This window comes from Vulpes lagopus, chromosome 14 (genome assembly GCF_018345385.1).
Source record: "Vulpes lagopus strain Blue_001 chromosome 14, ASM1834538v1, whole genome shotgun sequence".
NCBI classification, from domain to species: domain Eukaryota; kingdom Metazoa; phylum Chordata; class Mammalia; order Carnivora; family Canidae; genus Vulpes; species Vulpes lagopus.
Window position 1 is genome coordinate 22646312 of NC_054837.1, and position 26410 is coordinate 22672721.

The 26410-nt window shown below is 47.6% G+C and overlaps 1 protein-coding gene across 1 annotated transcript in view; it reads left to right on the forward strand.

The window, feature by feature from the left end:
• Positions 1–26410, forward strand: part of KSR2 (kinase suppressor of ras 2) — a 400554-nt gene that overhangs the window by 346340 nt on the left and 27804 nt on the right. The window contains exon 14 of the mRNA XM_041729093.1: positions 1291–1658. Within this exon, the coding sequence (XP_041585027.1) occupies positions 1291–1658 (368 nt within the window). The remainder of the gene's footprint in view (positions 1–1290; positions 1659–26410) is intronic.

The following is a 26410-nucleotide window of genomic DNA, read 5'->3' on the forward strand; positions in this document are numbered from 1 at the left end:
GGTTGCTCAGGTGTGGGGTCAGGAAGATCTGTGGCCAGCCAAGAGGCCACCTTCTCAGGCTGCTGTCAGGACTCACGCCTCTGGGAATCCCCACTGGCTGGGGCTCCTGCTGTTCCCTCACTCAAGCCAAAGAACCCAAGGGGCAGAGCATTCGCAACCACTGCTCTGGGAAGACAGGCCCCTGGACCATGCAGGAGTGTGGGACAAAAATGCAGAGTTCTGGCCCTGGCCTGACTTTTTTTCTGATTCAGTAGCTCTGGGGAGGGCCCAGGAATCTGCATTTTCTCAGGAAGCCCAGTGGCTGTTGGATACAGGTGGTCAGATGTGTGCAAGGGATTTATGAGGCTTTCATTTCATTGCAAACCTCACACCGTCCCCGGGGGCAAATTTTATTAGCTCTACTTTATGATGAGAGAAGGCAATCTCAGAGAAGTCAAGCAGTTTGCCCAAGGTCACACAGAGGCCAGATTCCAGCTCATTTTGTCTGATTGTTAAGCCCATCCTATGAGCCTCCCTCCCACCCCTTGCCCTCGTGGCTTCGGAGGAAGCCCGGTCATCTGGCCTGTGCAGAGTAGCTCTGACCTGTTCCCGTTTCTGATTCGTCAGTTCCAATTTTCCTGGGGGAAGCAAAAGGCACTCCATATTGAGGATTGTCACATGCTCCATGCAGACACCTGATGCACCCATAGCTCAGCCTGTTGTCTTCATTACACATGCATGAGTAGGCAGGTCAAAACATCATGGTAGAATAGGAAAGCATTGGATATTAGGAGTTGAGACACTTGTATCTTAACCCGAGCTCTGTCTAGCTGTGCGATGCAGTTGCCCAGCTCTGCATCATCCCGGGATGACCAACCATCCCTGTTTGCTGGGACCGAGGGGCTTCCAGAAGGGACTTTCATTTTTCATTACTCTCTACACTCAGTATAGGGGTCAGACTTACAACCCCGAGATCAAGAGTCATATGCTGTCCTGACTGAGCCAGCTGGGTGTCCCCTCCCCCAGGAGACATTCAGTGCCCAAACCAGGAAAGTCCAGCAAACCAGCATGGGTGGTCCTCTAGCATTTCTTCTCTGGGAGCTTCAGTTTCTCCCCTAGCAAAAGGGCATTGGATAACCATGATCTCCCTTTCAGCTCCACCTTATATGATTCTAGACAAGAGTGACCTGGGCAAATAGATATATGTCCACACTGGCCAAAAACGCACATAGAGACGTGTCCAGATCTGGGGGACCTCGTGGGAAGGCAGGGCAGGGGCCACTCTGATCACTCTCCCCTTCCCGGCCACAGAATGAAGAGGGCCACGATGAGGCCGAGGAGTCGGAGGATGAATTTGAGGAGATGAACCTGTCCCTGCTCTCAGCCAGGAGCTTCCCACGCAAGGCCAGCCAGACCAGCATCTTCCTGCAGGAGTGGGACATCCCTTTTGAGCAGCTGGAGATCGGCGAGCTCATTGGCAAGGGCCGCTTTGGGCAGGTGTACCATGGCCGCTGGCATGGCGAGGTGGCCATCCGGCTGATCGACATCGAGAGGGACAACGAGGAACAGCTAAAGGCCTTCAAGCGAGAGGTGATGGCCTACAGGCAGACGCGGCATGAGAACGTGGTGCTCTTCATGGGCGCCTGCATGAGCCCACCTCACCTGGCCATCATCACCAGGTCAGTCCTTCCCAGGCTTCCCACCCATGGGTCCATTCCCAGAGCTCTGCTTCTGGTGGCCTTGAGAAGCAGGGGTTCTGGTTAATGCCTTGTTCTGGTAAATGGTGCTTCTTCTGGCTCTACCATTTACAATGGTGTGGTTTTAAGATTTGACATTCCAGAAAATACTTTTGATGCCAAAATCCTTTGGCAGAGTGGTGCCACGGGAAGGGCACCATAAATGGGAGGTTAGGAAAGTTGGTTCTGGTCCCCATGTACTCCAAGGATTTGTGAAACAACATCACTGAGATTCACTGTCTCCGTATTTAAATTGAGCTGAATGGATCCAATCAGGAATTGGCTGATTTTTTTTGTAAAGGGCCCAGGAATGAATATTTTAGCTTTATGGGCCATACAGTTTCGGTACCAACTGCTCAACTCTGTCCTGTGATGTGAAAGCAGCCACAGACAAGATGTAAATGATTGTATGTGGCTGAGTGCCAATAAAACTTTATTTATAAAAGCAGGTGATGTGCTGGATCTGGCTCTTGGGCCCTAGTTTGGCCAACCCTGGGCTGAGATCATGATGACTTCTTTCATTCAAGAAGCAGACAACATTTGCAGCACTTTACCATTGCTATCTTAAATATCCAACAACCATGATCTATAGCTGCACAAGAGACATAGTGAGAACTGACATTAAGAAAATGTCAGGTGATAGCAACTTTCCAGAACTTGATCTCTAGTCTCACTCAGTGACATGGGGCATTGAAAAAAAATAGCTTTGGTTTCAATTCTTTGGTGTGTTTTTAAACTCTGGCTGTTGCTCTCCTGTTGCATTAGGGCTAGCCATACTCATGCCCTTCTTGGTGTGGCCTGTGATGCCAAGAGTCAGCTAGGATCTCTCTCCTTCTCATTCTCAACTCCAGTGAGAAGATCCCAAATACACAAGCCTCTCATCTTGACAGGTGTCATAGCAGGAGCTGTGAGCTCAGGAAGAGCCAGTGGGTCTTTGGTTCCCTTGTGATACAGAGCATCTTTGAGCCCACTTATAAGATCTCAGGGGTCAGAAGAAGGTGTGTTATTGTCTGTCAGCATTGACTGTGCAGATGATGGATTGACTGGAATCCATGTGTCAGATGGTGTTTTCAAAGGATTGGAGATTGAGAAGTGGCCCTTCAATCCTTCCTAAACGAGGGTAAACATGTTAGTTCTCAACCCTAAACAGAACAGAAGAGGCTCTCAAATAACCAGCTCAGACGGCATGCAGGGGCTGAGCTGTTCTCATGAGGTGAGTGTATCAATAAGCTTGTGCTGAGTAACAAGCTACCCCCAATGCTTGAGAGTTTTCCTCTCTTCTGTGGACAGTTCTGTGCTGAGCCAGGCCCAGTAGCTGGGCTCATGGATGTGTCTGTGGGCAGCTGGCAGGTCAGACTAGGAGCTGGTCATTCTTGGATGTCCCTACTTCTGTGTCCACAGGTTGGCAGGTTGGCAGCTGGAGTGCCCTGATTCTCCTCTTCATGGCCTTGTATACCCCAGCAGCCAAGATAGGCTCATTCTTGTGGTGGTCTCAGGATTCCAAGTGCTGCAAGAGGTTGAGCCCTGATGGGCAAGTGCCTTTCACACCTCTGTCATGTTGCATTGATCAATGAACGTTGGCCAAACCAACTCACATGGTCAACCTAGATTTGAGGCATGGAGAAACAGACCTTACCTCGGCATGGGAGGATTTGTGATGTCATGTGGCAGGGGCATAGATGCAGGGAGAGGGACAACCTGAGGCTACTTCTACAACCTGCCACAGCTCCTTTCCTCCTCTCTTCATTATCCAGAATGTGTCATCCTCCTGCATAGCCTTTTATTTTGGGATGTGTACATCTGGTTGGAAGGCGGTCTTTCCCCTCCCCTCACTGGCCTTCTTTCTACTGCTTCCACCAGACTGTCACCCCAAATTTCTCTCCGGTCAGCTTCTCACCTTCCAGTAACCCCTCTTTTTGACATCTCCAAACTAGAACTTTGAAACCCATCATCTCCTGTCCTTTGCCTGGCCCTTCTAAGGACCTCTCGCCTCCCGCCCTCTGACTTTCTCAGTGTTACTGATGGATCCCAGTACCCCAAGCCTCCCTCACCCCTTTCCCAAGGGCTGGGTAATTAGAAGTGGACAGATTCAGTTAGCAGCCACCCTTGAGAAATAAGTGGTCATTATGAAAATGTGTCACTCATCCTGTAAGCCAGCTGCATTTGGGGCCTGAAATTTCTATTATGTACAAACTCTGCCCCCCTACTCCCCGAGCACCGTAACTGCCTGCAGATTTCACAAATAGCACAGCCTTTTCCTGGCACCGTGATAAAGACTCTGCAGCTTTGGGACATGTAATTGGTCTATGAAGTGTTTTGGTATTTTGTGTGAAGAAGCCAGATGAGCCCCAAAGAAGTGGCATTTATTCCATATTATTGTATCATTATTTATTTTTTTATCTTGGGGGATGCTCTGTGAACCCCATTCTCCCATGTAGCACCATCCACTTGTTGACCGTCAGGCCTTTTATCTGAACATTCAGTTTGAAACCTGATATTTGAGTAATTTGATTAATCACCTGCATCCACATAATTGGCTGGCTGAGGTCGATGGTTGGACAATAGCCAACCAACTGGAACAATTTTGGGACCCTGGATTTATTTTACAGGGAACATAAGACCAGATAATTACCTGGCATATTCCAACTAAATTCACAATGGCGTGTTCTAGCCAATTACTTAGTAATTATCATCGGAGTTAACAAGTATTTCTAAGATTAGCTTCCTTGTAATACGATGTGTATGGCTCTTGGGGAATGAGTAATAACCAACTAGTTACCCAATTGCTATATCCACAAATACAATTAGCAGCAGGATTGCTAAATCGTTTCACGATTGGGTCATTATGAGATTATTGCAAAGCTATTGGCAGTCTGCACAATCGTTCATTTAAAAAACTCCAAGTGGAATTTGAAAGCCGACAGAGCTGAATGAAAACATCTCTCATCCTTCCGCCTTGCTGCAGAGTTCCCAAGGCCTCAGTGTCCCCAATCTGCAAAATGAGGCAGAAGTGGGTGCTTGTGGCAGGGTCCCTCCAACTCTGACAAAAAGCTCTGGGAATGGGCTGGTTTGAAAAGCAGCCTGGAGCAGCTCTGGAGTGGTGCTCCCTGAAATATAGTCCACCTGGATCTCCTGCATCAGAGCCAGCAAAGGGAGGAAGGTCGTTCAAATGCAGGCACCTGGGTGCTCCTGTATTGGTTTCCTAGGGATGTTGTGATGGGCACACACTTGGGTGGTAATATGACACACATTTATTGTTCTGCAGTGATAGAGGTTGGAAGTCTGGAGTAGGTCTCACTGGGCTACAGCCAAGGGCTGCTCTCCTTTATGAATGAGAACATTTCCATGTCTTTTCAGCTTCTAGAACATTCCTTGCATTCTTTGGCTTGTGGTCCTTTTTTTTTTTTTTTTTTTTTTTTTTATTTATTTATGATAGTCACAGAGAGAGAGAGAGAGAGAGGCAGAGACACAGGCAGAGGGAGAAGCAGGCTCCATGCACCGGGAGCCTGATGTGGGATTCGATCCCGGGTCTCCAGGATCGCGCCCTGGGCCAAAGGCAGGCGCCAAACCGCTGCGCCACCCAGGGATCCCTGGCTTGTGGTCCCTTAATCCTATCTTCAAGGCTAGCGGCATTCCCTCTTGCTTCCATGGTCACATAGCCTCCTTCTGTGGTCAGATCTCACTCTTACAAGGATACTTGTGATTGCATCTTGGACCTATCCATCTGGAAACCTCTCCCATTTCAACATGCTCAACCTCAATCACATCTACAAAGTCCCTTTGGCATTTTTTTTTTTATTCAGAGGCAGAGAGAGAGAGAGGCAGGCAGAGAGGTAGAGACACAGGCAGAGCGAGAAGCAGGCTCCATGCAGGGAGCCCAATGTGGGACTCGATTCCGGGTCTCCAGGATCCCACCCCAGGCTGCAGGCGGTGCTAAACCGCTGCGCCACCGCCACCGGGGCTGCCCCCTTTGGCAATATTGAGATAACTTTTGTGGCTTTCAGGGATTAGAACCTGGATATCTTTGGGCTTCAGTTTTTAGTTTATCACATCACCTTGGACCTAATGATTTAAGCCTGTTTGTAGGTTAAGACTTTCTAACCAAGCTCCCCAACCCATTCTAATCTAATTAATATCTGGGAACCATACCCTGGGGCATATTACCAGTGAGTACCTACTGTGTGCTTAGCACAGATGCTGATGTAAACCAGCTAGTGCAGAGAGAAATGGAAACAGGAAAGTTTTTTGGGGGAAAAAAAAAGACCAGACAAAATTACAAAATAATTAGGATCTCAGTGGGAAGAAATTTGTTATTAATCTGGTGACAGGAGCCAGGACCAACCTACCTTAGCTAGGTGCCATGGAGACCAGACCAAAGCAAAACACTACCACTGATGTCTCCAGGAGAGCTTCATTAGCAGGAGCCTGATCCCATTGAACTCATCCGGGCCATATTACAGATATGGAGACTGAGGCCAGGAGAAGAAAGTGGGGCTGGGACAGAAACACGAGGTCTCTAGCAATGCACTTGATCCTCCAACAGCTTGAAAACCCTAGCCTCCCCCAATCCTTGTCTATTCATTCATTCAATCATCAGATACTTAGTAAACACGTTGAGTACCAGGCACTTTGCTGGATGCCAGGGGATGACGCTGAGCAAGACAGACATAGACCCTGTTCTCAGAATGCTGTCATTGTAGTGGGGGAGACAGACTAGTGCTAAGTAATAATGAGACCATTTGAATAGGTCCCAGCATATTGAAGGAACCAAGCCAGAGCAGTGCTGTAGAGAGACTTGGGGATGGAGTTATTTTAGGTATGTATTATGGGAGGGAAGATCCAGGCAGCCTCTCTGAAGAAGTGGCATTTGTGCACAGACCTGAGTGCAAAGAGCCAGCTGTGAAGACATGGGGCAGGGCACACCTAGCAGAGGGAGTAGCACATGCAAAGGCCCGGGGGTAGGAATGAGCAGGGTGTGCTTTGGACCAGAAAGAAGACTGTGGTAGAACATGGTCGGTGAGGACGAGAGGGTGGGAGGTGAGTAAAGAAGCCAGCAGGGGCCAGACTGGGGAGGGGAGTGGTGCTCGAGCCTGGTTGACTTGGGCACTGATGCCTACAGCAGCCCATCAGCTTGGCACCAGCTCATTTGGGGCAAGATTGTTCATCTATAGGAGTCTGGCCCATGCATTGTAGGATGGTTAGCAGGATCCCTGCCCCCTACCCACCAGATGCCAATAGTACCAAGTCCTTAGTTGTAAGAACCAAAAATGTCTTCAGAGATGGCCGAATATCCCCTGGGGCAAAGTCACCCCCAGTCAAGAACCACTCCCTGAGAGTCTCTGGTTTAATTAGTCTGTAGAGGCCACAGATTTCAGTACAAAACTTCCCCCACATGACTCTACGAGGCACCTGGGAAACCCTCTGCTGTAGGACCTGGAAGCCTGGCGAGAGGTCTGGATCTTATTATGCTCAGGGTAGCCCTTGGAGGGTTGTGAGCAGGGTCAGGAACTAATGTCTTAAAGGACAAAAAAAAAAAAAAAAAAAAGAAAGAAAAGAAAAGAAAAACCCAAAATAGAGGGTGGTGGCCCAGGAAGAGTATTTTGACAGCTGCCAAGGCAGTTTATCTGGAGGAGGGAGGTGGGGGCTTGTGGGAAATGCCAGTGTATCTGCCCTGACTTCCCATTCTGGTCGGTCCCGATGACTTCACCAGGCGCCAGTGCCTGGTCCCTCATCCCGGCCCGCTGCCCTTGGCCAGCCCGGGAAGCACTGCGTTATGACGGCCCTGCGCCGTCGCCCTTCTGCAGGTGGTGCGTCTGTACCAGCAGCTCCACCCTCGTTGTCACTAAGGGTGGGTCAAGGGAGGGAGAAGCCGCCCCATTCTTCCCGAAAGGTTTATCACCATGTCCCAGTGCACTTATTAGCTCCCGCCCCAGCCCTGTCCCTGGAAAGGAAGACGCAGTGTGCTCATGGGCCAGGCGGAGACGACCGGGTCCATTGTGGGGCTCCCTTCCTGGAAGCTAAATGGGGCACAGCTGATCCTCATGTCCGAAACCATCTCCCTGCCTTGAGAGGCATTTATTTAATGTTGATAAAGGCAGAGCCCCCCAAAGACACCAAAACAGCAACAGGTTCCACCAGCCTTCAGCAAGTGCCTTGCTTCGGGCCGGGCATGGTGATGTTCTTCCTTTTGTTACTGTGCCCATATTACAAGTGGGGAAACTGGGGTCAGACAGGGAAGGGGAGCCCTTGAACAAGACTGGCAGGACCTGGAATTGAGCAGACAGGGATCTGATGTTAGCCCAGCGGCTTCCTTCTTTGCCTCGGGCTGCATCCGCCAGGGCGAGGGGGGTAGGCAAGACTACTACATCGCAGGATTTCCCGGATCACACCAGACTCACCTGCGGGACTTGGTAACAATGCAAGAGCTAGGCTCCCTCCTAGATCAATGAGCCAAAGCCTCTGTCTTTTTAATTAAGTTTTGGAGGATTTGGTACACTGCCTTTTGAGAGCCACTGGCTTATTAAACCGGTTTCATTTTTTTGTAGCTTTGATTCTGTTTATGTACTAACATACCCTGTAAATTGCTATGGGCCAGCACACACATACACTCACACACACGCCTCTTCCATATACACTCTACATCACACACTCTCTCTTCTCTTTCTTTGTCCTGCTCTTTTAATTTTTTTTTTTAATTTATGATAGTCACGAGAGAGAGAGAGAGAGAGAGAAGCAGAGACACAGGCAGAGGGAGAAGCAGGCTCCATGCACCGGGAGCCCGACGTGGGATTCGATCCCAGGACTCCAGGATCGCGCCCTGAGCCAAAGGCAGGCGCCAAACCGCTGCGCCACCCCGGGATCCCTGTCCTGCTCCTTATCTTATAAAACACACACTCACTTTCTCTCTCCCAGCAAAAGACTTGTAGTATTAACAATAACAATTGATGAAGATCCCATAGCCCACAAGCCCCCACCTCCCTCCTCCAATCTTTTCCTAGAATCTCCAAATTATTTAAAGCCATGCTTCAGGGCAGCCCGGGTGGCTTTAGCGCCGCCTTCAGCCCAGGACCTCATCCGAGAGACCCGGGATCGAGTCCCGTGTTGGGCTCCCAGCGTGGTGCCTGCTTCTCCCTCTGCCTGTGTTTCTGCCTCTCTCTCTGTGTCTCTCATGAATAAATAAATAAAATCTTAAATAAAGCGATGCTTCATAGCGTGGACCCCTGGCTAGCATCACCTCGGAGCTTTTTAGAAAGACAAATATAGGATAAAGAATTCCCTCTCTCCTAATCAGAAGCTCTGGGGGTGGGCCCACTCTCTGAGTTTAAGAAGACTTCCAGGAAGTCTCTATGTGCTCAAGATCAGAACCATCGCTCTAAAGAGACCGGCTCCCACTTCCTACCCTGAGTGATCAGGCTTTTCTGCTGCCAAGAGCTGCACACCCTTGAAACTTCCTGCGGCCTCAACGAACCATTTTGCCAGGCGGCACAGACTGGTGAGTGGCTGGGCCCAGGAAGAAGGAGGGCCCAAAATGTCCAAAAGTGAAGACCAGCAGGGGCCCGAGAGCCACCCGTTAGCTTCAGTGCTAACGCGTGTTCACAGATGTGCATGGGACCCTGGCTGAGTGCCTGGCTGCCTGCTAGGTTCTCAGAACACAGTTCCTATTGTCCTACAAAGACTTTCCATTCCAGCAGAAAAGACGGTCAGTAACAAATTAGACAAGTAAGATAACTACAGCATTGCCTTAAGAGCTGTGAAGACCACAAATGGAGGATGGGTCAGAGTGACAGGAGGGCTACTTTGAGGAGGGGCTGAGAAGAGGTATCTGGGGGAACTGACATTTGCACTGAGACCTAATGAAGAGGAGCAGCAGGGAAAGAGTGGTCCAGGCGGTGGTACAGCAGGTGCAAAGGCCCTGAGGTGGGAATGAGACAGGCACATTTGAAGACCAGAAGGAAGTATGTGAATGACTGCGGGGAGGCAGGAAGGAGGCTGCAGGGCTTCAAAGGTGTGAATAAAGGTGTAGAATTTATTCTATTGCAGTGGGAAGTCAATGAAAGATTTTAAACAGTAGCTAACTCACAGCACTCTGCAAGTTTCCTGATGGCCTGGCTGCCTGCTGCCTCCTCTTACACTCTGCTAATTCGTCAGTTCAGTGTGTCAAAACTCATTTGGTTGAAAGCAGTGAAAGCACCAACCTAGCCCAGCCCCAAAGAATGCAAGCAGAGGAAATGGGATTCTGGGGTGCTCTGGATATCGCTGTGGTGTTTCCACCTGAGTGGGGCTTCAGAATAGGTGCCTGAGTGGTTCCTCTGTGTTTGGGAACACCAAAAACTTAAGAGGCTTTTTCAGGGGTGGGAATAGGAGGGATCAGGACAATAAGGGGCATTCCAGAGACATCTTGTCGTGAGAGAGGGGCTTGGGATATACACCCCAGGAAAGAGAAAGGAACAGGGCTTCCCCACTGCTTTCAGGAAGATTTTAAAAAATTTCTCATTGGGCAAGTGTCCTCAGTCGCTGGGTGCCCAGAGTCTGAATGCAGTTGTGATGTCATGTGAGGTTGGCTGGATTTCACCCACCCCCCAACTCCAACCCCTTGGGGCAAGGTAGTAGTGAAATGCCGTGGGGCCTCATTTGCACAGCACTCTAAGTCTGGTAAATATCAGGAGCTTTTTAATAGACGACGTCCAGCTCCGAATCAGTTCTTGTTTTTTTGTGCTTTCAAATATAACAGCGCCAAGCTGCAATATTTGACAAATAGAGGACCCTGCCTTCTAAGACAGTAGTAACTCCATCCCCGAATGAGATCTTGACTTCCTTTTCCAGTAACTCTGTACTTGTGGGCTTTCTGATTTCTTCCCCCCTTTGGGCCAGTTTGATTGTCCTAAATATAACATACAAGAGTGGGGGTGGGGGGGGCACTGAGCACATGAAGATTCCACCCCCCCCCATCATCTAGTGGAATCGTCTTCCTTTTATGTTCAAAAAGCTGAATTGCTTTTCCTTTATAAAGCACAGCTGAAAAGGTTTTTTGTCTGTGGCTGCCTTTAATTGTGCTGGAATGTGAAGCACCCCGGGACTTTTGTGAAGGAAGCGCTATAAATGCACTGCATCATTATCATCATTATTATTAACATCATCTCATGTACATTGCATATGCCTGTTGGTGAATGACCATATGACCAGCAGAGGAGTTGCCTGGGTGAAGGCTTCGCCACTGGCCACCACATTCCTAAAATCTCAAAGATTCTAAATTACTGTGTGGGCCATCTGTTATCACTTAAAAAGTCACTTGGGCGTCTTATTAGGCGAGTGATAGCTTATTGAAAATACAGATCAGCAAAAAGAAAATGAAATTCACCTGTAAGGTCTACAGCCAGAGGCAATCACATTAACATTTTGGTATATATCTTTGCAGGCAGGTTTCTCAATATATATATGCAGTTTCCATATATATGTGTGTGTGTGTGTGTGTATGTATATATATGTGTGTGTGTGTGTATATATATATATATATATACACACACACACAAACTGATGGTTTGTATTTGTCAGGGTAACAATAGCTGCTGTAACAAGTTGTAAAGCATTAGATGGCTCTACACAATGGAAGTCCATTTTTTGCTCACATGGTAAGTCCAAGATGGGTGTTCCTGGAATGTAGGTGGCTTTTCCTCAGGTGTGGAGGGATCTAAGGCCAATCTCAACTTTTGGATCCAACCCTAGGGCTCAGAGTGCTCTGCGTCTAGCTGGGGAAAGAAGAAAGTACATAGAAGTTGTGTGGGATGTTCCCATGAGCCATACTTATGAGTGATGCACATCATTCTACCCATGTGTTATGGGCTGGCACATTTCCTTGACCACACCAGGCTGTAAGGGAAGCTGAGGAAGAGCCAATTGTACTCCCAGGAGGAAACTGACATGGGTTTTGGTGAAGAGCCAGCAGATCTTTGACTACACAGACATTTATGGATAGATCTTCTATCCCATGAAGATAGACTCATCTGGCAATCCTGTTCTATGACTTTGTTACTTTCACCAAATATATGTATGAATGCTCCATTTTTTGGATTTTGGTTTTTTGCAAATTACTTTTGTGTGCTTCTGTTTCCTCATCTATAAAATGGGATGACCCTTTTCCCTCCTGCAAGGTAGAAATAAGAATTAGAGATCAAGCTATAGCTTAATGCCTCCAATAGCCAGAGGTGCTCAATACCTTGTATCTCGCAGTTGCTATGATAATAATGATGCTACTCTAACGATGATGACAATAATGATAGTGATAGCAATTAACAGTAGTGGTGTATTTCCTCCCGGGCGCCAAGGCATCCCTGGCACTACAGGCAGCAGGTGTTTTATGTTTATTATAACATCAAATGATACAAGGTTATGGCTATAGGTTGACCCCTTGGACTCATGACCCAGTGCTGCTCCTGGCTTGTACCTTGGCCATGTTACTTAACCTCTCTGAGCTTTGACCTGTCCACAGGGAGATGTTGACAAAGGAGCTGGATATCCTGGTCTCTAGCTTAGAGAAAGGTTGAGGCTGGAAATAACCATGTGTGAGTCATCTGCAAAGAAGTGGTGATTGAAGCTGTGGGCTTCTGTGGAAGCTGAGGTCATCCAGGGAGGTGCAGGAGGTCACCCAAGGACAGAGCCTAGAGCACCTCCACCCGCACAGGGTGCCTTGGTGGGGAAGGGTCACCATGCACAGGAGACTGAGAAGAAACAGGCAGGACTAGAGGAGCCTAGAAGAGCATGAGGCCCTGGAGTCAATCCAAAGTGGTATTGCATTGCCCACCTTCCCCCCGCCCCCTCATTCCCTGGTACGCCATCGCTGTGTTTTGTTTTCATTAGAGCACTTCTCACCATAAGATAATATCTTCCTCAATTTGTCTGCTTGCTTTTTGTCTCTTTTCCCTACATCCTTTCCCCCACCCTAGAACATAAGCCCTAGGAAAGCTGGACCTCAGCTATTTGGCTCACCTCTGTATCCCCAGTCTCCAAAACACTGGGTCCTCCTTAAATACTTGTTGAATGAGTGAATAACTATTTCCAAAAATATATTCACACACATTATCACAGCCTGCTCCTCTAGGCAAATGTAGCAGCAAACAATGAATGGAACTGTTTACTCAGAATCACTAAGAAATGAGTGGGACATAAGTAAAATGTAGTACAAACTAGTGGGGGGGGGTGGCTATAAGATGTGGGGGAATTTACAGGGACCAAAAGCAAAAGATGCCAACTATGTGATGTAAGTGAGAATACAAAAAGAGACTGGGTGTAATGGTGGAAATGAGGAAGGGAAGGCATGGCCCCTGCCCCCTGATGCTCACAGACAGGTAACTGGATGATTCTCAGTGTCACAATCTCTGCAATAGGATCCTGGGGAGCTGTGGGGACCTGGAGCTGGCCCTTTTCCAACCAAGGAACTGGCCAGAAGGACAAGAAGGTATTGGCATTCCTAACAGCCAAGAACTGTAATTCAGAGGGCTGGCGTTGGGAGGGAACAAGACAGGGAAGAGGCAGCAGAGTCAGCAGCTGGAGTATAGGACCCATTTGGGTACTAGCAAGAGATAAGAAGCTGGAGATAGTCTGAAAGGACCTCATGGGCCAAGCTAAGGAATCTGGACTTTTCTCTCAGAGGCAGGGAGTACTACCCAGAGTTTTAGCCAGAGGAGTAACACAGTCCAGTTCGCATTTTAGAAAGACCACTTTGGGGTGATCCCTTTCCTTAGAGGAGCTTGCAGCGGGACTGTCCATCTGTTCCCCGTCCCCCCTCCAAAAATGGTGTGGACAGTGTTAATCCTCCTCGGACATCAGCGGGAACAAGTGTGGGTTTTAATGCCCTAGGTTCTAAAAGATACTTGGCATGACTCCCTGAGGGGAGAGAGCAACAGCAAGCTGGCAGTCCTCTGGAAACAAAGGCATTTTCAACAGCTTTCACTATTTACCCAAGTTAAAAATAGCCAGCTGTGCTCCCATGTTTTGAAGGCAAGTGTGGGCAACATCAGGTCCTTAACATGTGTTCCAGAAACCAGAGGGACGGTTTCCTCAGCTTTGCTGGCAGGCCATGGTTAAACAGACTCAGGAGCATGGGGGCAGCTTTGCGGAGGAAATCAGGGTTGTAATTAAAAGCTGGTTTTCTGTGATCTGATCGGCCTGCATGCAAATACTGGATTTTCTGTCTTTTGAATGGGTTTAGTGACTGTCTGAAGTAGGTACATTCAATTCCCCCATTTATGGATGAGGAAGCAGATGAAGCAAGGTGCCTACAGTTACATAACGCTGGGGATGGTCAGGATTCGAACTCAGGATTGTCTAATTCAGACCAGAGTTCATAACAAACCACTCCCTCCTGTTCTTTCCCTTCCCAACTCTAAGTCCATCCTTCTTTCTAATGCCCCTTTGGCCTCTGAGAATCCTGATCTGCTGGTCCTCACCCCTGGGCAGGGGGAAAAAGCTGACCTACCTCCAGGTCCTGTTCATTTGTCTGAGCCACCAAACTTACCTGGCTTATGACTTGTGGCCAGGTGCAAATTGTAACCCTGGCATGTGTCTGTCCCCTCCCCTCTCCTTGTGGTGGCCTCCAGGGTGGTGTGGGTGGGTGGAGAGTGGGAAGTGTCAGATCAGTATGTTTTCACTTCTCTGGGAACTTGCTGGGCCCTGGGCTTTGCTTTGATGTATTCCCAAACTGGTTACGGTTGCTTGGGCACTTCTCAGCTTCTGCTTTGTCCCTGCCTGGTCGTGTTTAAGATAATTAAGCCCATAAATCAAATAATAAATAGATATTGACTCTTTGTCATGGACTATATCAGGATTGATTGACCAGTGGGAATACTGCTTTCCTCAATCAATGGGGAGCCAGGGGGATAAATAAATCTTGATAATGACTGGCAAGAGGAAAATCAATAGGTATATTAATATATGCATTGGGAGCCTATATCTTTGAATGTGAAATAAGAGTTTGTTTTGGCAGAAGAGGGAGAACCCGGGAGACAGGGAGCAGGACGAGACAGACAAACAGTATCCCTAGATGCAGGCATGGTACCTGGCACACCTTGGGTACTTATTATTTTTTTTGGTGAACTACAGAGATCCAAGGAAAGGTCTGCTTTAAAGAGAAATGGTATTTAGTATTTATTTTTTTCCATTCTCTGAATGTTGAGTGCTCAGAAATCTCATCTGCCTGTGGGCTGCACCCTCCTCTGGAAGAAAAGAGAGGATGGAAAGCCTGGATGTGATGGGGAACGGAGACCAGGCTGCTTAGTGGCTGGCAACCCCCACCGAGGAAGAGATTGCTGAACTCAGTCAGGGACAGGGAGCAAAATCAAAAGTCTGGTTGGCACGTTGAGCATAAGGTACCTCTGAGCCTTTCAAGAGGTGATGTCAGGTAGGCATTTAGATAAATGGCTGTTCAGAGTGCAGTTCTGGACGTGAGGCCCAGAGCTGGCAGTCGTCTGTGCTATGAGAAACGAGGAACCAATGGCCTGGGGCAGCACTTCTCCAAGTGGAACTCCTGGGTGGGGCCTGAGAATTTGCATTTTTAACTGGTTCCCAAGTGATGCTGACACTGTAGGTGTAGGAACCCCATTTGAGAACCAGTGAAGGCAGTGGGGAAAGATGTAGGCGAGAAGAAGGCAGAGTGTGCCTATAAGGAAGCCTGATCAGGAGGGGCCAGAGAATCGAGGAGAACCAGGAGGGTGTTATCATGGAAGCCCAGGGCAGACAGTATTTCAGCAAGGGAGCGTGGTCAGCAGTCTCAGATGCTGCTATAGAAAGACCAGGCAAGATGCAGCTGGAAAAGTGTTCCCTGGAACTCCTGCAGCCTCAATATTTTGTTGGGTTGTGGCTTTCCACCCATTGGCAGACTTCCCTGTTTACCTGTCCAGGGATGTTTGACCGCCCCACCTGTGCTCCTAGGTGTACACCATGTGAACTTCCAGGTTAGGGCCGAGGTTCACGTGGGAATGGAGCTCTTTACCCTCTGAACTGGAAGGATGGTGACGATTTTAGTGATGCTAGTAATAGTTTCAGAGGGGGCTGAGGCACACAGCTGGAAGATCCATTCCCAGGAACAGCAGGAAAGAGCTGAAATTCATCAGGATGGCTGTACGGATTCACCGAGGCTGGAAGTGAGTCCGCTCCTGGAGTGTTCTTTCTGGGCACGGCACAGCATTGTTTTCAAAACCAGTCCTTGATGTTCAGCATAACTAAAAGGAAGGAAGGGAAGTTGGTTGCTTGGTTGAATCCTTGTCCATATAAGAGAGGGCTTTGTTGTGAAGTGGCACTCTCGATATCAAGGGGAACTTGTTTGTTGAGCTTCTACTGCATGCTGAGTTCTCTGCTAGGTACTTTAGAGCTATTGCTTCACATAATTGTTGTCCACATTTTACAGATGAGGAGGCTGGGACTTTGGGAGATGAGGTGGCTCATCCAAAGACCTACAGCTGGTGTGAGTCTGAATCAGGCAATACCGTTGACCTCTCTGATCCTTAAGGCTCTCTTGAGCCTTAACACTACCAGGCTCTACTGTGTCATCTTAAGAACAGACATAATTTTGTGTTCGAATATTCCTTGTGACTGTTCTCCAAGGCTCTCTGAATGAGTTTCATAGATCACTGTCATGCTCTGGTCTCTTCTCTCATCCTTGGGTATGGAGTAAAATTTTTTTAAAGATTTTATTTATTTATTCATGAGAGACAGAGAGAGAGAGAGAGAGAGAGAGAGAGAGAGAGAGAGAGAGAGAGAGAGGCAGAGACACAGGCAGAGGGAGAAGCAGGCTCCATGCAGGGAGCCTGATGCTGGACTCAATCCCGGGTCTCTAGGATCAAATCCTGGGCCAAAGGCGGCGCTAAACCGCTGAGCCACCCGGGCTGCCCAAGTATGGAGTAAAATTTATGGGGATTTTCCCTATATAGAAAATTTAACTGGGGTGGGGAAGCATTCTTGCATGTTAAAGTCAAGAATCTGTATATCTCCCAGTGCCCGGCCGTGTGCGTCATCAGAAAGTACAAGCCGACAGTCACCAAAATAAGCTCCAAAAACTCTCGGTTTACTAGTTGTCTGGATCTGAGTAATTAGACTTTAATACAGGTTTGTCAATGTAAGTTTTTCGTTTGGACTGGTAATTTTTAAGCCTTTCTGAGCCTCACTTTTCTGTATCTGTGCAATGGAGATTATAGGCCCCTACCTTGTGGGATTGTTGAGGATTAAGTGGGTTTCTACATATAAGGCACTAAGCCTGTTATACCTTGTAGAAATTGGTAATGGAAAGCCTCACTAAAGTGGACTCAGGATGCTGGCAGGGAAGGCTGGAAGGGGGAGCTGTGCCACTCAATGTCAGTGGCAGGAAGAATCATCAATTTACAGACCCCTAACAAAAGAATCTCCACAGGAAAGAATCATCAATCCAGACCCCAGCAGGGAAAGATGTACATTGCTTCTCCTACAAGGATCGACTAGCCCTGGAACTCAGCTGATGAGCAACTCCTCACCCTGAACCCTTGCTTCTCTCCTCTGGACTTTCCTTTCAAAACAACCCCTCCCAGCTTCCTCTTCCTTTTCCATAAAATAACGTCCTCTTTGTTTGTTGGACTTGCCTATGGCTTTGCCGTAGCTTGCTTATCCGGGTTGCAATTCTCTGCTATTTTGCTGTTATAAAATAATGGGTGTTTTATTTTTAAGGCTAATAACATGAAGTTCTATGTAAGCATTGGCAATTCTCGTTGCCGCAGTGATTATTACTAGTAGCCCTGCATCGTGAGTATGCAAGGGAGCAATGCAAATACCACTCTTGTCATATGCTACAAGAGGAAGAACTTTGGACATGGAGTTATGAGTCCTGGCTTTGTCACATGCTGACTGTGTGACCTTGGTCAAATCACTTCCCCTCTCTTAGCCTCTGTGTTTTCATCTATAAAGTGGAAATAACCATGTATGTTTCCCTGGGTGGCTAGGAGGAGCATATGGAATGGCAAGACTGAAAACTTGGCATGAAATGGCCAGAATTAGAGAAATGTGGACTAGTTTTAAAAATTGTCTAATAATAACAGTTTATGAAGCATTGACTACATGTCTGGTGGTGATCTAAGCACTTCGACTTTTCCCAGCTGCCAGGTGAGGTTGGTACTTCTGTACTGGTGGAGCTGGGATCAGGGCTCCTGTCTGCTGTTGTCAAAGCGGGTATACATAAGCACTTTATTGGGGAGGAGGATTTTCTTCTTGAACTGGCAGGTGGCAGTGACCCAAGTTTCAAGCTGGGGCTGCAGCTGAGGGGAGCGGCAATCAGTGTCCCCTTCCTGGGGTCCAGTACTTCAGTGGTCTCCCGGGCAGACCATCCCTCTACCATGACTGACAGATGAGAAATAGGGCTACGGGTCCCAGCTGTCCTCTCCTTTTGACAGAAACAGAGTCTTGGGGTTGGGAAGTTGTTCTTGCCTCTAATCAAAAGGCTCGTCTCTGAGTCCTCTTCAAAAGCAGATTCCGTTTCTTGTAGGTGTTCAAAAGACCCAAAGGAATGCCGAGCAGGAACAGACCCAATATCTTCAAAGGCAAGGAAGGAGTCCCAGCCATCTTCAGACTTTCCCCAGCTGGAGCCAGTCCCTCCTAGGCAACTATTAGTACAGCCTTTTGGGACTGAGGCCCAGATCAAGGATTTTCAGGGGACTTGTCTGGAGTTTATGTAGACCACTGGGGCATGTCCCTGCATGTCTGGCACCCAGGTCCGATCTCTGTCTGAGCAATAGAAGTGCTTCTGACAGGTTCTCAGGCAAAAGATGCTGTACCTTAGCCCAATGGGCTATTATTCATCTTGTTAACTCACTGTTTCTTGGGCCCAGCCAGCCTTGCACCCGTTCCTCCTGTTGGAATTCTGCTTTCCCTGCCCCACCCTCTTCCTCTCCAGCTTTCAGCCTTGGTGCTGGGATATCCCTGGGGCTTATCTCACTCATCCAGTTACAGAATATGGAGGTGGAAAATGAGTGCTGTTGACATGGCATCTGGAGGGATGGGCCTTCCATTATGTGCTGCGTATGGCAAGGGAAGGGCCGGAAGGGAGCCAAAAGTTCAAATACTACTTCTGCTGTGACCTCAGACAAACCTTTAACCTTTCCAGCTCTCAGTTTGTCTGTTTGTGAAATGATTAGAACATTACCTACTTAATCTTTATCTGGGTCATTTTCCTCCTTGACTGAGCCTGGTTTGCCTAAGCTGAACCCTTAGGAGTGAATGACCACTCATTTATCCATCTATCCACCTTTCCACCCATCTACCCACCCATCCATCCATCCATCCATCCACCCATCCACCTTCTCATCAATTCATCTACCCATATCATACCCCCACCCCTCTTTACAGATGTACCCATCCAACATCACCACCCTTCCTTCCCGCACCCATCCAGCATTCGCCCTGTCTTCCCCATCCATTCATCCATCCATCCATCCAACATCCACCTGCTCAAGTACCCTTCTTCCTACCAACTCATCCTCCCATCTCCTGCCTAGATATTCATATGCCCATCCACCTACTCATAGCCCATCTACTCATAGAATGATCTAGCCATCTAGCCATTAAGCAAATGGTTGTTGAGAGCCCATTAACACTGGTAGGCACTGGGAATGAGAGTTTAGAGCTTTCCTTCTGAGACCTGTTGGAGGTCAGACAGTGTGTCATAATTAAAGCCAGCTCCTTGGAGCAAAGCAAGGGTAGAGTAGGGAAACATCCATAGACGGGAATCGCAGCAGACTGCACGCCCATGGAAATGAACTGTGGGTGGCACATTCCCAGATATGAAAAGAAAACAGACCATCTAAACAAAAAACAGGCAGCAAGGCTGAAAGAATCATCTCTGACTCCTGTTTCCTTGCCTTTGGTCTTATTTTTATGGGATTCTATGCTGATGAGCATGGAAGCAGAGACCCTGGAAGTACCTGGAGGTCTTGGGCTGGTGGGGATGGGGAGAAAAGATGCCAATTTAGTAGGCTCCAGAGTAGCTTAGCACATTTTCTGAAGGTTGGAGGTGGGGAGACGGATGAGTGGCAGGGCTGTTCCCTGCCTACTTTACACCCCATTAACTCCCATCTTGTAATAATGTATCAGTGGCAGGCTGGAGTTGAGTTATTCATTATTTATAGAGAAAGAGTTTGCTAAGCAAATCAGCAGTTCAAACAAGATCACAGGGGGGTAGATTTAACCCACTCAAAAAAAAAAAACAACCAGAGTAGAGCCTCAGCACAATCACTGGCTGCAGGCAGATGGAACTGCTGAGGACAGACGGACACCCACTGGCCTTAATGGTTCCTGCCTTATAATTCCAGAAACCTTCACTTTATTTCTAAGTGGCCTTTCTCTGAGGAACGCATCTCCTCCCCTTCTCTGCTCCATTTGGCCCGGTTTCGACAACTGGTTCTGTGTTGCCTTTCAATACTGCAGTAAAAGGCTCCAGTCAACCCTGATAAGAATATCTTTGGGAGTCAAATGTCAAAACCAGGTCTCTTGAACTCCTTCCCCTGTGTGAGATGAATGGCCATGGTTTTCTTTAAATGTCTTAAAGATCTCTGGGCCTTTCATCTAAGGACATCCTCTTGGACTTGAAGTTAGGACACCTGCTTTCCCATCTGGGTGCTGGATGATGCCAGGTCCTCCACTTCCTTATCTGTAGAATGGGCACACTGCATGCATATGCTATACATACATCCCTATGCTATGGAGATATTTCAAGCAGGAGATTAAACCGGACAGTGTTTTGTAAACCAAAAAAAAATTTTGAAACAGATGTGAGGGCAGATCATTTTTTAGATGGATGTCAATGAAAATGAGAGGCATTGTGTGTTTTTTTTTTCCTTTGAGTGAAAAATGAGTTGTTTCCATTTTTCTAGTAGTTCTGAACCTTGGCTTAACATTGGGATTATCTGGGGAGCTTTTTTAAATTTAATTTTTAATGAATGATGTTGGGACTCCACCCCAAAAAAGGTCCTGATCCAAATGTTCTGGGGTGGGACCTGGATGTCCTTTCATTTAAGCTCTCCAGGTAATTCCATCATGGAACCAGGATTAGGAACCACTATACAATTCCCAGATGAGCCATGTTCAATTTCTCCCCTGACCTGCACCCAAATCCCTGTTCCATTGTAACAGGGACCCTGGAGTCTTAACCTCCTAGCTGCTATGTTCTTTAAAAAGGACAGATTATGTCTCGGTTATCAGAATTATTAAAAGGAATAAATCCGACAACATAGGTGAAGTATGTTTCTTTGATGCCAACAGCACAGCTTGGGCTTGGCAACTGATAGCTAACATCACTGTTGTTACTTCTCACGGGTTGGCCAATAAAATACCAGTTTCAAGTAGCTTTGGGGCTTCCTTGGGACAAAGTTCAGAGATAAAATTCAGTTTCTAAAGAGCAGCAAAATCTGTGTTAATAGATAGAAACAGTTCTCACCAGAAGACTCAGAATAGAAACAGTAAGGAGAATTACAGTTTGTTGGGTATTTACTAGGTATCAGGGCTCCTGCCAAAGCCTTTACTTGAATGATTTGGGGTCATCTTATAGCTACCCTCCTGAAGTAGGTACAACTATTATTCCCATTTGACAGATGAAAGACCTAAGGTTAGTGCCATCCAGGGAGGAGTCAGGGAAGCTGGGCATTGAGGCCAGTAGCCAAGCCCCAAGCCTCTGCACTGTGAGTTGGAGAGGAGAGAGGTAACGACCATGGTGGTCCTACCCGGAATGGTTAGGCGTGTGCCTGGGCTCATTTCGGTTCTGCCGAAGCACGGAGACCATTCTCCCACCTTGTCTTTTCAAGAGGACTAGGGCCAAGTATGCTCAGGTAGTCCCTTCCCGTTTCCAAGCCTCCATCCACCACCACCCCTTCCCCGCCCCATAAAATGGGGATGATGAGAATACATGAGATTATGTAGAGGATCCAAGGTGATGCCAGTGAAGGGCTTGAAACAGTGCATGTAAGGAGTGCTAGTGAAAGACAGTGATTAGTCCAGCTGTACCGTTTTTCTTGGGGATTTCACAGACCCCAAAACTTACCTCTACCACACTGCTGTGCATCCTTGGGCAAGCTACTTCCCCTCCCTGTGCCCCTACTTTCTTCTTCTGTACAATTAGGACAGCCTAATACCCTGTCCGGTATTAGGTATTAGGATCAGATGGCTGTGGAAAATTAAAGCAGTCTGAATATTCAGATGCTTAGAGTAGCACAGGGCATAGCTAAGTGTTAGCCATGCCACTGTTGTTCTCATTGATTTATTCCTAATTCATTTGTTTTCATTTTTTTCCATATGCTAAAATGTAAGTTCCATGAGGGCAGAGGCATTGCTTTTTAACCTATTACCTAAAACAGTAGCTGATACCATAATAGGTGCTCAATAAATACTTGAAGGCATGAATGAGGGAGGGAATGAATGTTAGTTCCCAGGTGGCTGATGTATCTCTTAGACTATGCTGGGGTTTGGCTGTACCACTGCTGAGAGCGTCTATTGGCTCTGACATGACATGATGTGATGTGGCTTGGGAGCTCAGCCTTGGCTGAGACTTTGCTCACCTGTCTGTCTGTCTTACCCCCGCCTTTAGAAGAGATGGCCATTCCCTGAGTCACCCAGACATGACACTTGGCAGTTACTTTCCCCTGGATTTAGACACTGCCCTGGTCCAACTTTACCTGTCACTCAGGTGATTACCTGTATGAAGGCAATTGCTCATTTGGGCCCTGGAAGTATGCAGAAGGAATAACTGCCTCCCTGCTCCCAGCAGCAGTCTCGGGCTCCCTTTGGCTGGTTACAAGGGACAAGGGCCACATGAAGAGGCCAGGGTAGTGGTAGGTGGAGTCGTGTTGCATGGGACAAGGTTTCATCATTCTGCTATGGAGGACTCTGGAAGGATTTGTATTGGTGCACCGGATGGGGCGCATAACATGGTTTCCTTTTTGAGTCACAAAGCTCATTGCCCTGTTGTGTGCAGAGCAGGTTGGAGGGAGGGAAGTGGAGGAGGAGGCAGGCCAGTGAGGGACCATTGGGTTCATCAACTGAGAAGGGCTCTTAGAACTTTCTGACAGCAGTGGGAGGTCTCCTTGGGCCCCAACACCCTGATGATATTGGGACGATGTCTTAATGATGGCAGATGCTCTCTCTTTGCCTTCTCTGCACCTTTGCCAGAAACCCTCCTCCACAGCCACCCTTCCCCCATGCAGCAGGCTCTGCTCCCTCTTCTGTGCCCATCCTCCCACATGTAGCCTGAGCCAGACAAGGGTCTTTTCACACCTGCATCCTCCCCTACACTAGAAGTTCCAGGAGGGCCTGGATTGTCTCCTTGAGCCATGTGACTGACCCCAGAGTCTAGCACTCAGCCTGAGACCCAGGAGTCACCCGTTTATTGTACGAATTTACGCCCTGGGTGGTTACTTACAGGGAGACAGGAAATGAACACACTGTTAATTGTTTTTAATCCTTATAAGGAAGAGCAGTGTTTTGGTTGGTACTCTCCATGTGCCAGGCACAGCAGTAAGCTCTTTAGATAAATTGTTTAATTTTCAGAACAGTGAATTTGGTTCATTAAATCCAGCTTATGGATGAAATAAATGGAGGCTAAGAAAGATAAAGCAGCATGTAGTGGTAGAGGCAGGGTTCACATCTAGGCATTTCCTTGACAATTCATGAGGATGGTCCCGTCACTCTTATTTTGCAGATAAGGAATTGAGGCTCAAAGGGGTTAAATCACGTGACTCTGTTCCTTGACTGGGAGGCACCAGAGCCCATCCATTCACTCTGAAGCCCGTGAGCTATCTCTGGGCCTCTGTCCAGCTGCTCCTCTTATAGGAGAGAGTCTAAGGTCTGCTTGTCTGCTTTTCTCCTGGAAAGGCCCCCACACCAGGCTTTCTTCTCCCATCTTCCATGTGATTTTTGAAGCTGCACTGGGAGGTGACAGTCAGCTTTGTGGACAACATGGGGCTGTTCTGACACCAAGAGGATGGTAGCTCCGAAACAGACCCTCATTCACATGTGCTAAACAGGAATAGAAATTACAACCTGAAACTGACAACTCAGGAAAAAAAAGAAAGAAAGAATAAAAAACCAAAAACAATGTTTTCTAAGTGGGAAAAGAGAGGATATTGGCCAGGAAGAGAAATGTCATTTTCAGGCTGCCAAAAAGAGTGTTAACATATGATCTAGAGAACCGATAAAATCCATAGACTAATTCTTCTGGGCTGCCTCATTGAAATAATTTTTGAAATCACATCTGAGAGCCTTGACATTTTGTTTCTAATTTTGATAGAAATGATGTTTTGTTGGCTCAATACGGTGGCATGTGTGTCAACTTTGAAGGTTCCTTCCTAGTTATGGACATTCCAAACCTGTGTCCTCAATCGAAATTTTCAAAAATGGCTTTGTTAATCATTAATGTATGTGTTCCTTCTCTTGGCCATCCATCCAGCCACTCAATCCAGCACAGACAAGAAATTCAGCATTATACCAGGGAGGAAGAGGGGAAACACGGGTATGGGCAGGGTGTGATGAAAACTCACAGAGAAGGGCAATGGGCTATTTCCTGACAAATAAGACCTTTGGAAGAAGTGGGAGATGGAGGAAGGGTGTTCTTCGTGGAGGGGATAGTGTACTCGAAAGCAAGAAGGTAGGAGAAAGAAGGTGCCACATTTGGAAAAGTATCAGTTGTGCAGTTGGATTGAAATAAATGATGCTAGGGGCACCTGGGTGGCTCAGCGGTTGAGTGTCTGTCTTCAGCTCAGGACGTGATCCTGGGGTCCTGGGATGGAGTCCCGCACTGGGCTCCCCACAGGGAGCCTGCTTCTCCCTCTGCCTGTGTCTCTGTCTCTCTCTGTGTCTCTCATGAATAAATAAATAAGATGTTAAAAAAAAAATGAAAGTAATGGTGCCAATTTGGTGGGGGGGGGTATGGTGGGTCCCAAAGTCTAAGGTATTTTGACCCAGAGGGACAAATAATCAAATAATAATAAGAGTAGATATCAAGCCTTAGAGTGTGCCAGGCACTGTGCTGAACAGACTGTTGAGTGCCGCTTTGTGTTAATGAATGCTCACAGCCAATCATGGGGGTGACTATGATTATTTATCAGCTTTTTATAGATCAGGCTCAGTCTTTGTCCATTCAAGCTGCTATGACAAGACACCATAGAATGAGTGGCTTATAGACAGACATTTATTTCTCACAGTTCTGGAGGCTGGGAAGTCTGAGATCAAAGTGCTGGCAGAGCCAATGTTTAGTGAGACTCTGCTTCTTGGTTCACCGATGACTGTTTTACCCTTGCCACCTCACCTGATAAAAAGAGGCAAGGAGGCCCTCTGGGGGTCTCCGTTACAAGGCACTAATCCCATTCATGAGAGCGCCCCTCTTATGACTTCATCACCCCTTAGAGGGCCCACCTCCAAATACCATTGGCGTGGGGATGAGGTTTCAACAGGATTTTTGGCATGGACAGGGACATCCAGTCTATAGCAAGCTCCAGGAAGTTTCGTTCCTTGTTCCAAGTTCCCTGGGGGTAAACCACAGGAGCATAAGTCTGTTCAGGCAGGAGTCTGGGGAGGGCTGATGAAACTCACAGAGATGAAGGAGTAGCACGTCTGGGCTCTGGTTTTAGAGGGTGAGCAGCATCTCCACATGCCAGCTCCAGGTTGGGGTTAAACCCTGAGCTTCCATTTCTTCACTGTACAATGGGGCCGACTATACCCACCAACACTCAGCGCTTGCAGTGATGTGATTGATAGCTTCCACACTGGTGGGCAGGATGGTTAGAGACTGGCATGACATCTGAGCTCTGGCCTTGAGCTTGTGAGAGGTCTGGTTGGTCCTAACTCTTTATAAATATCCCAGCCCCCAGCCCGGACATCCCCTCTTACTGGCCTCCCCAGAGCATCCCAGTGTGCATGCCCCTTGCATGTTGAGGTGGCTGGACCCTTGTGCACTAGAATCTCTGCATCTTTGCCCTGGAAACTTTGTAGACAGGAGCGAGGGATTTAAGGAGGCCTGAGAGGGCAAGATTACCTGGTGAATGATGGGAAGGAATTCTCTTGGTGCCCTGGAGTCAAGAGCTTAAGCAGAGGGGAAGAACCCCAAATGAACTTGAGTGACAATTTTTGCCCGTCTCTGAAAAATTGGCACAAACTTACATTTTGTTCGTGCACCTTCTAAATTGGGTTTTGGGGAATGACAGGGCTTTGAATTGAAACAGATTACCAAGGTGAGGCTTGGTGACTAATGGAAATATTTGTAATAGGATTACATGGAGTTTTCATCTTTCCCATGAAGATGCAACATTGTCACACGGCAACCTTTCAGGGCACGGAACCTGTGTTTTTAATCTCTCCGGACATTTATTTTCTGTTTTTAAATGATTGAGAGGTGAGGTCACATCCCTGGGGTGACTTGCTTTCTATCTGTGAGAAGCAGGAGAAAGCTATTAACAAAAACATGAAATTGAATCTCACCGAGCAGATTCCCATTTGCCTCTGCTCTTTGAAACCACTGTGCTGCCCAGTTACGTACAAATGGAGGTGTCTGTGGGCATTTGGAAGAGAACTGTGCTTCTTCAACATCAAGGAAAATGCAGCTCCCATCACAGATCCTGGTTCCCCTGGTGATGTTTACTGTGCTAGTGTGACCCTGGCCAGAGTCTCCTGGTTGCATGTTGCTGTTGTCTCTTTCTCTTTCA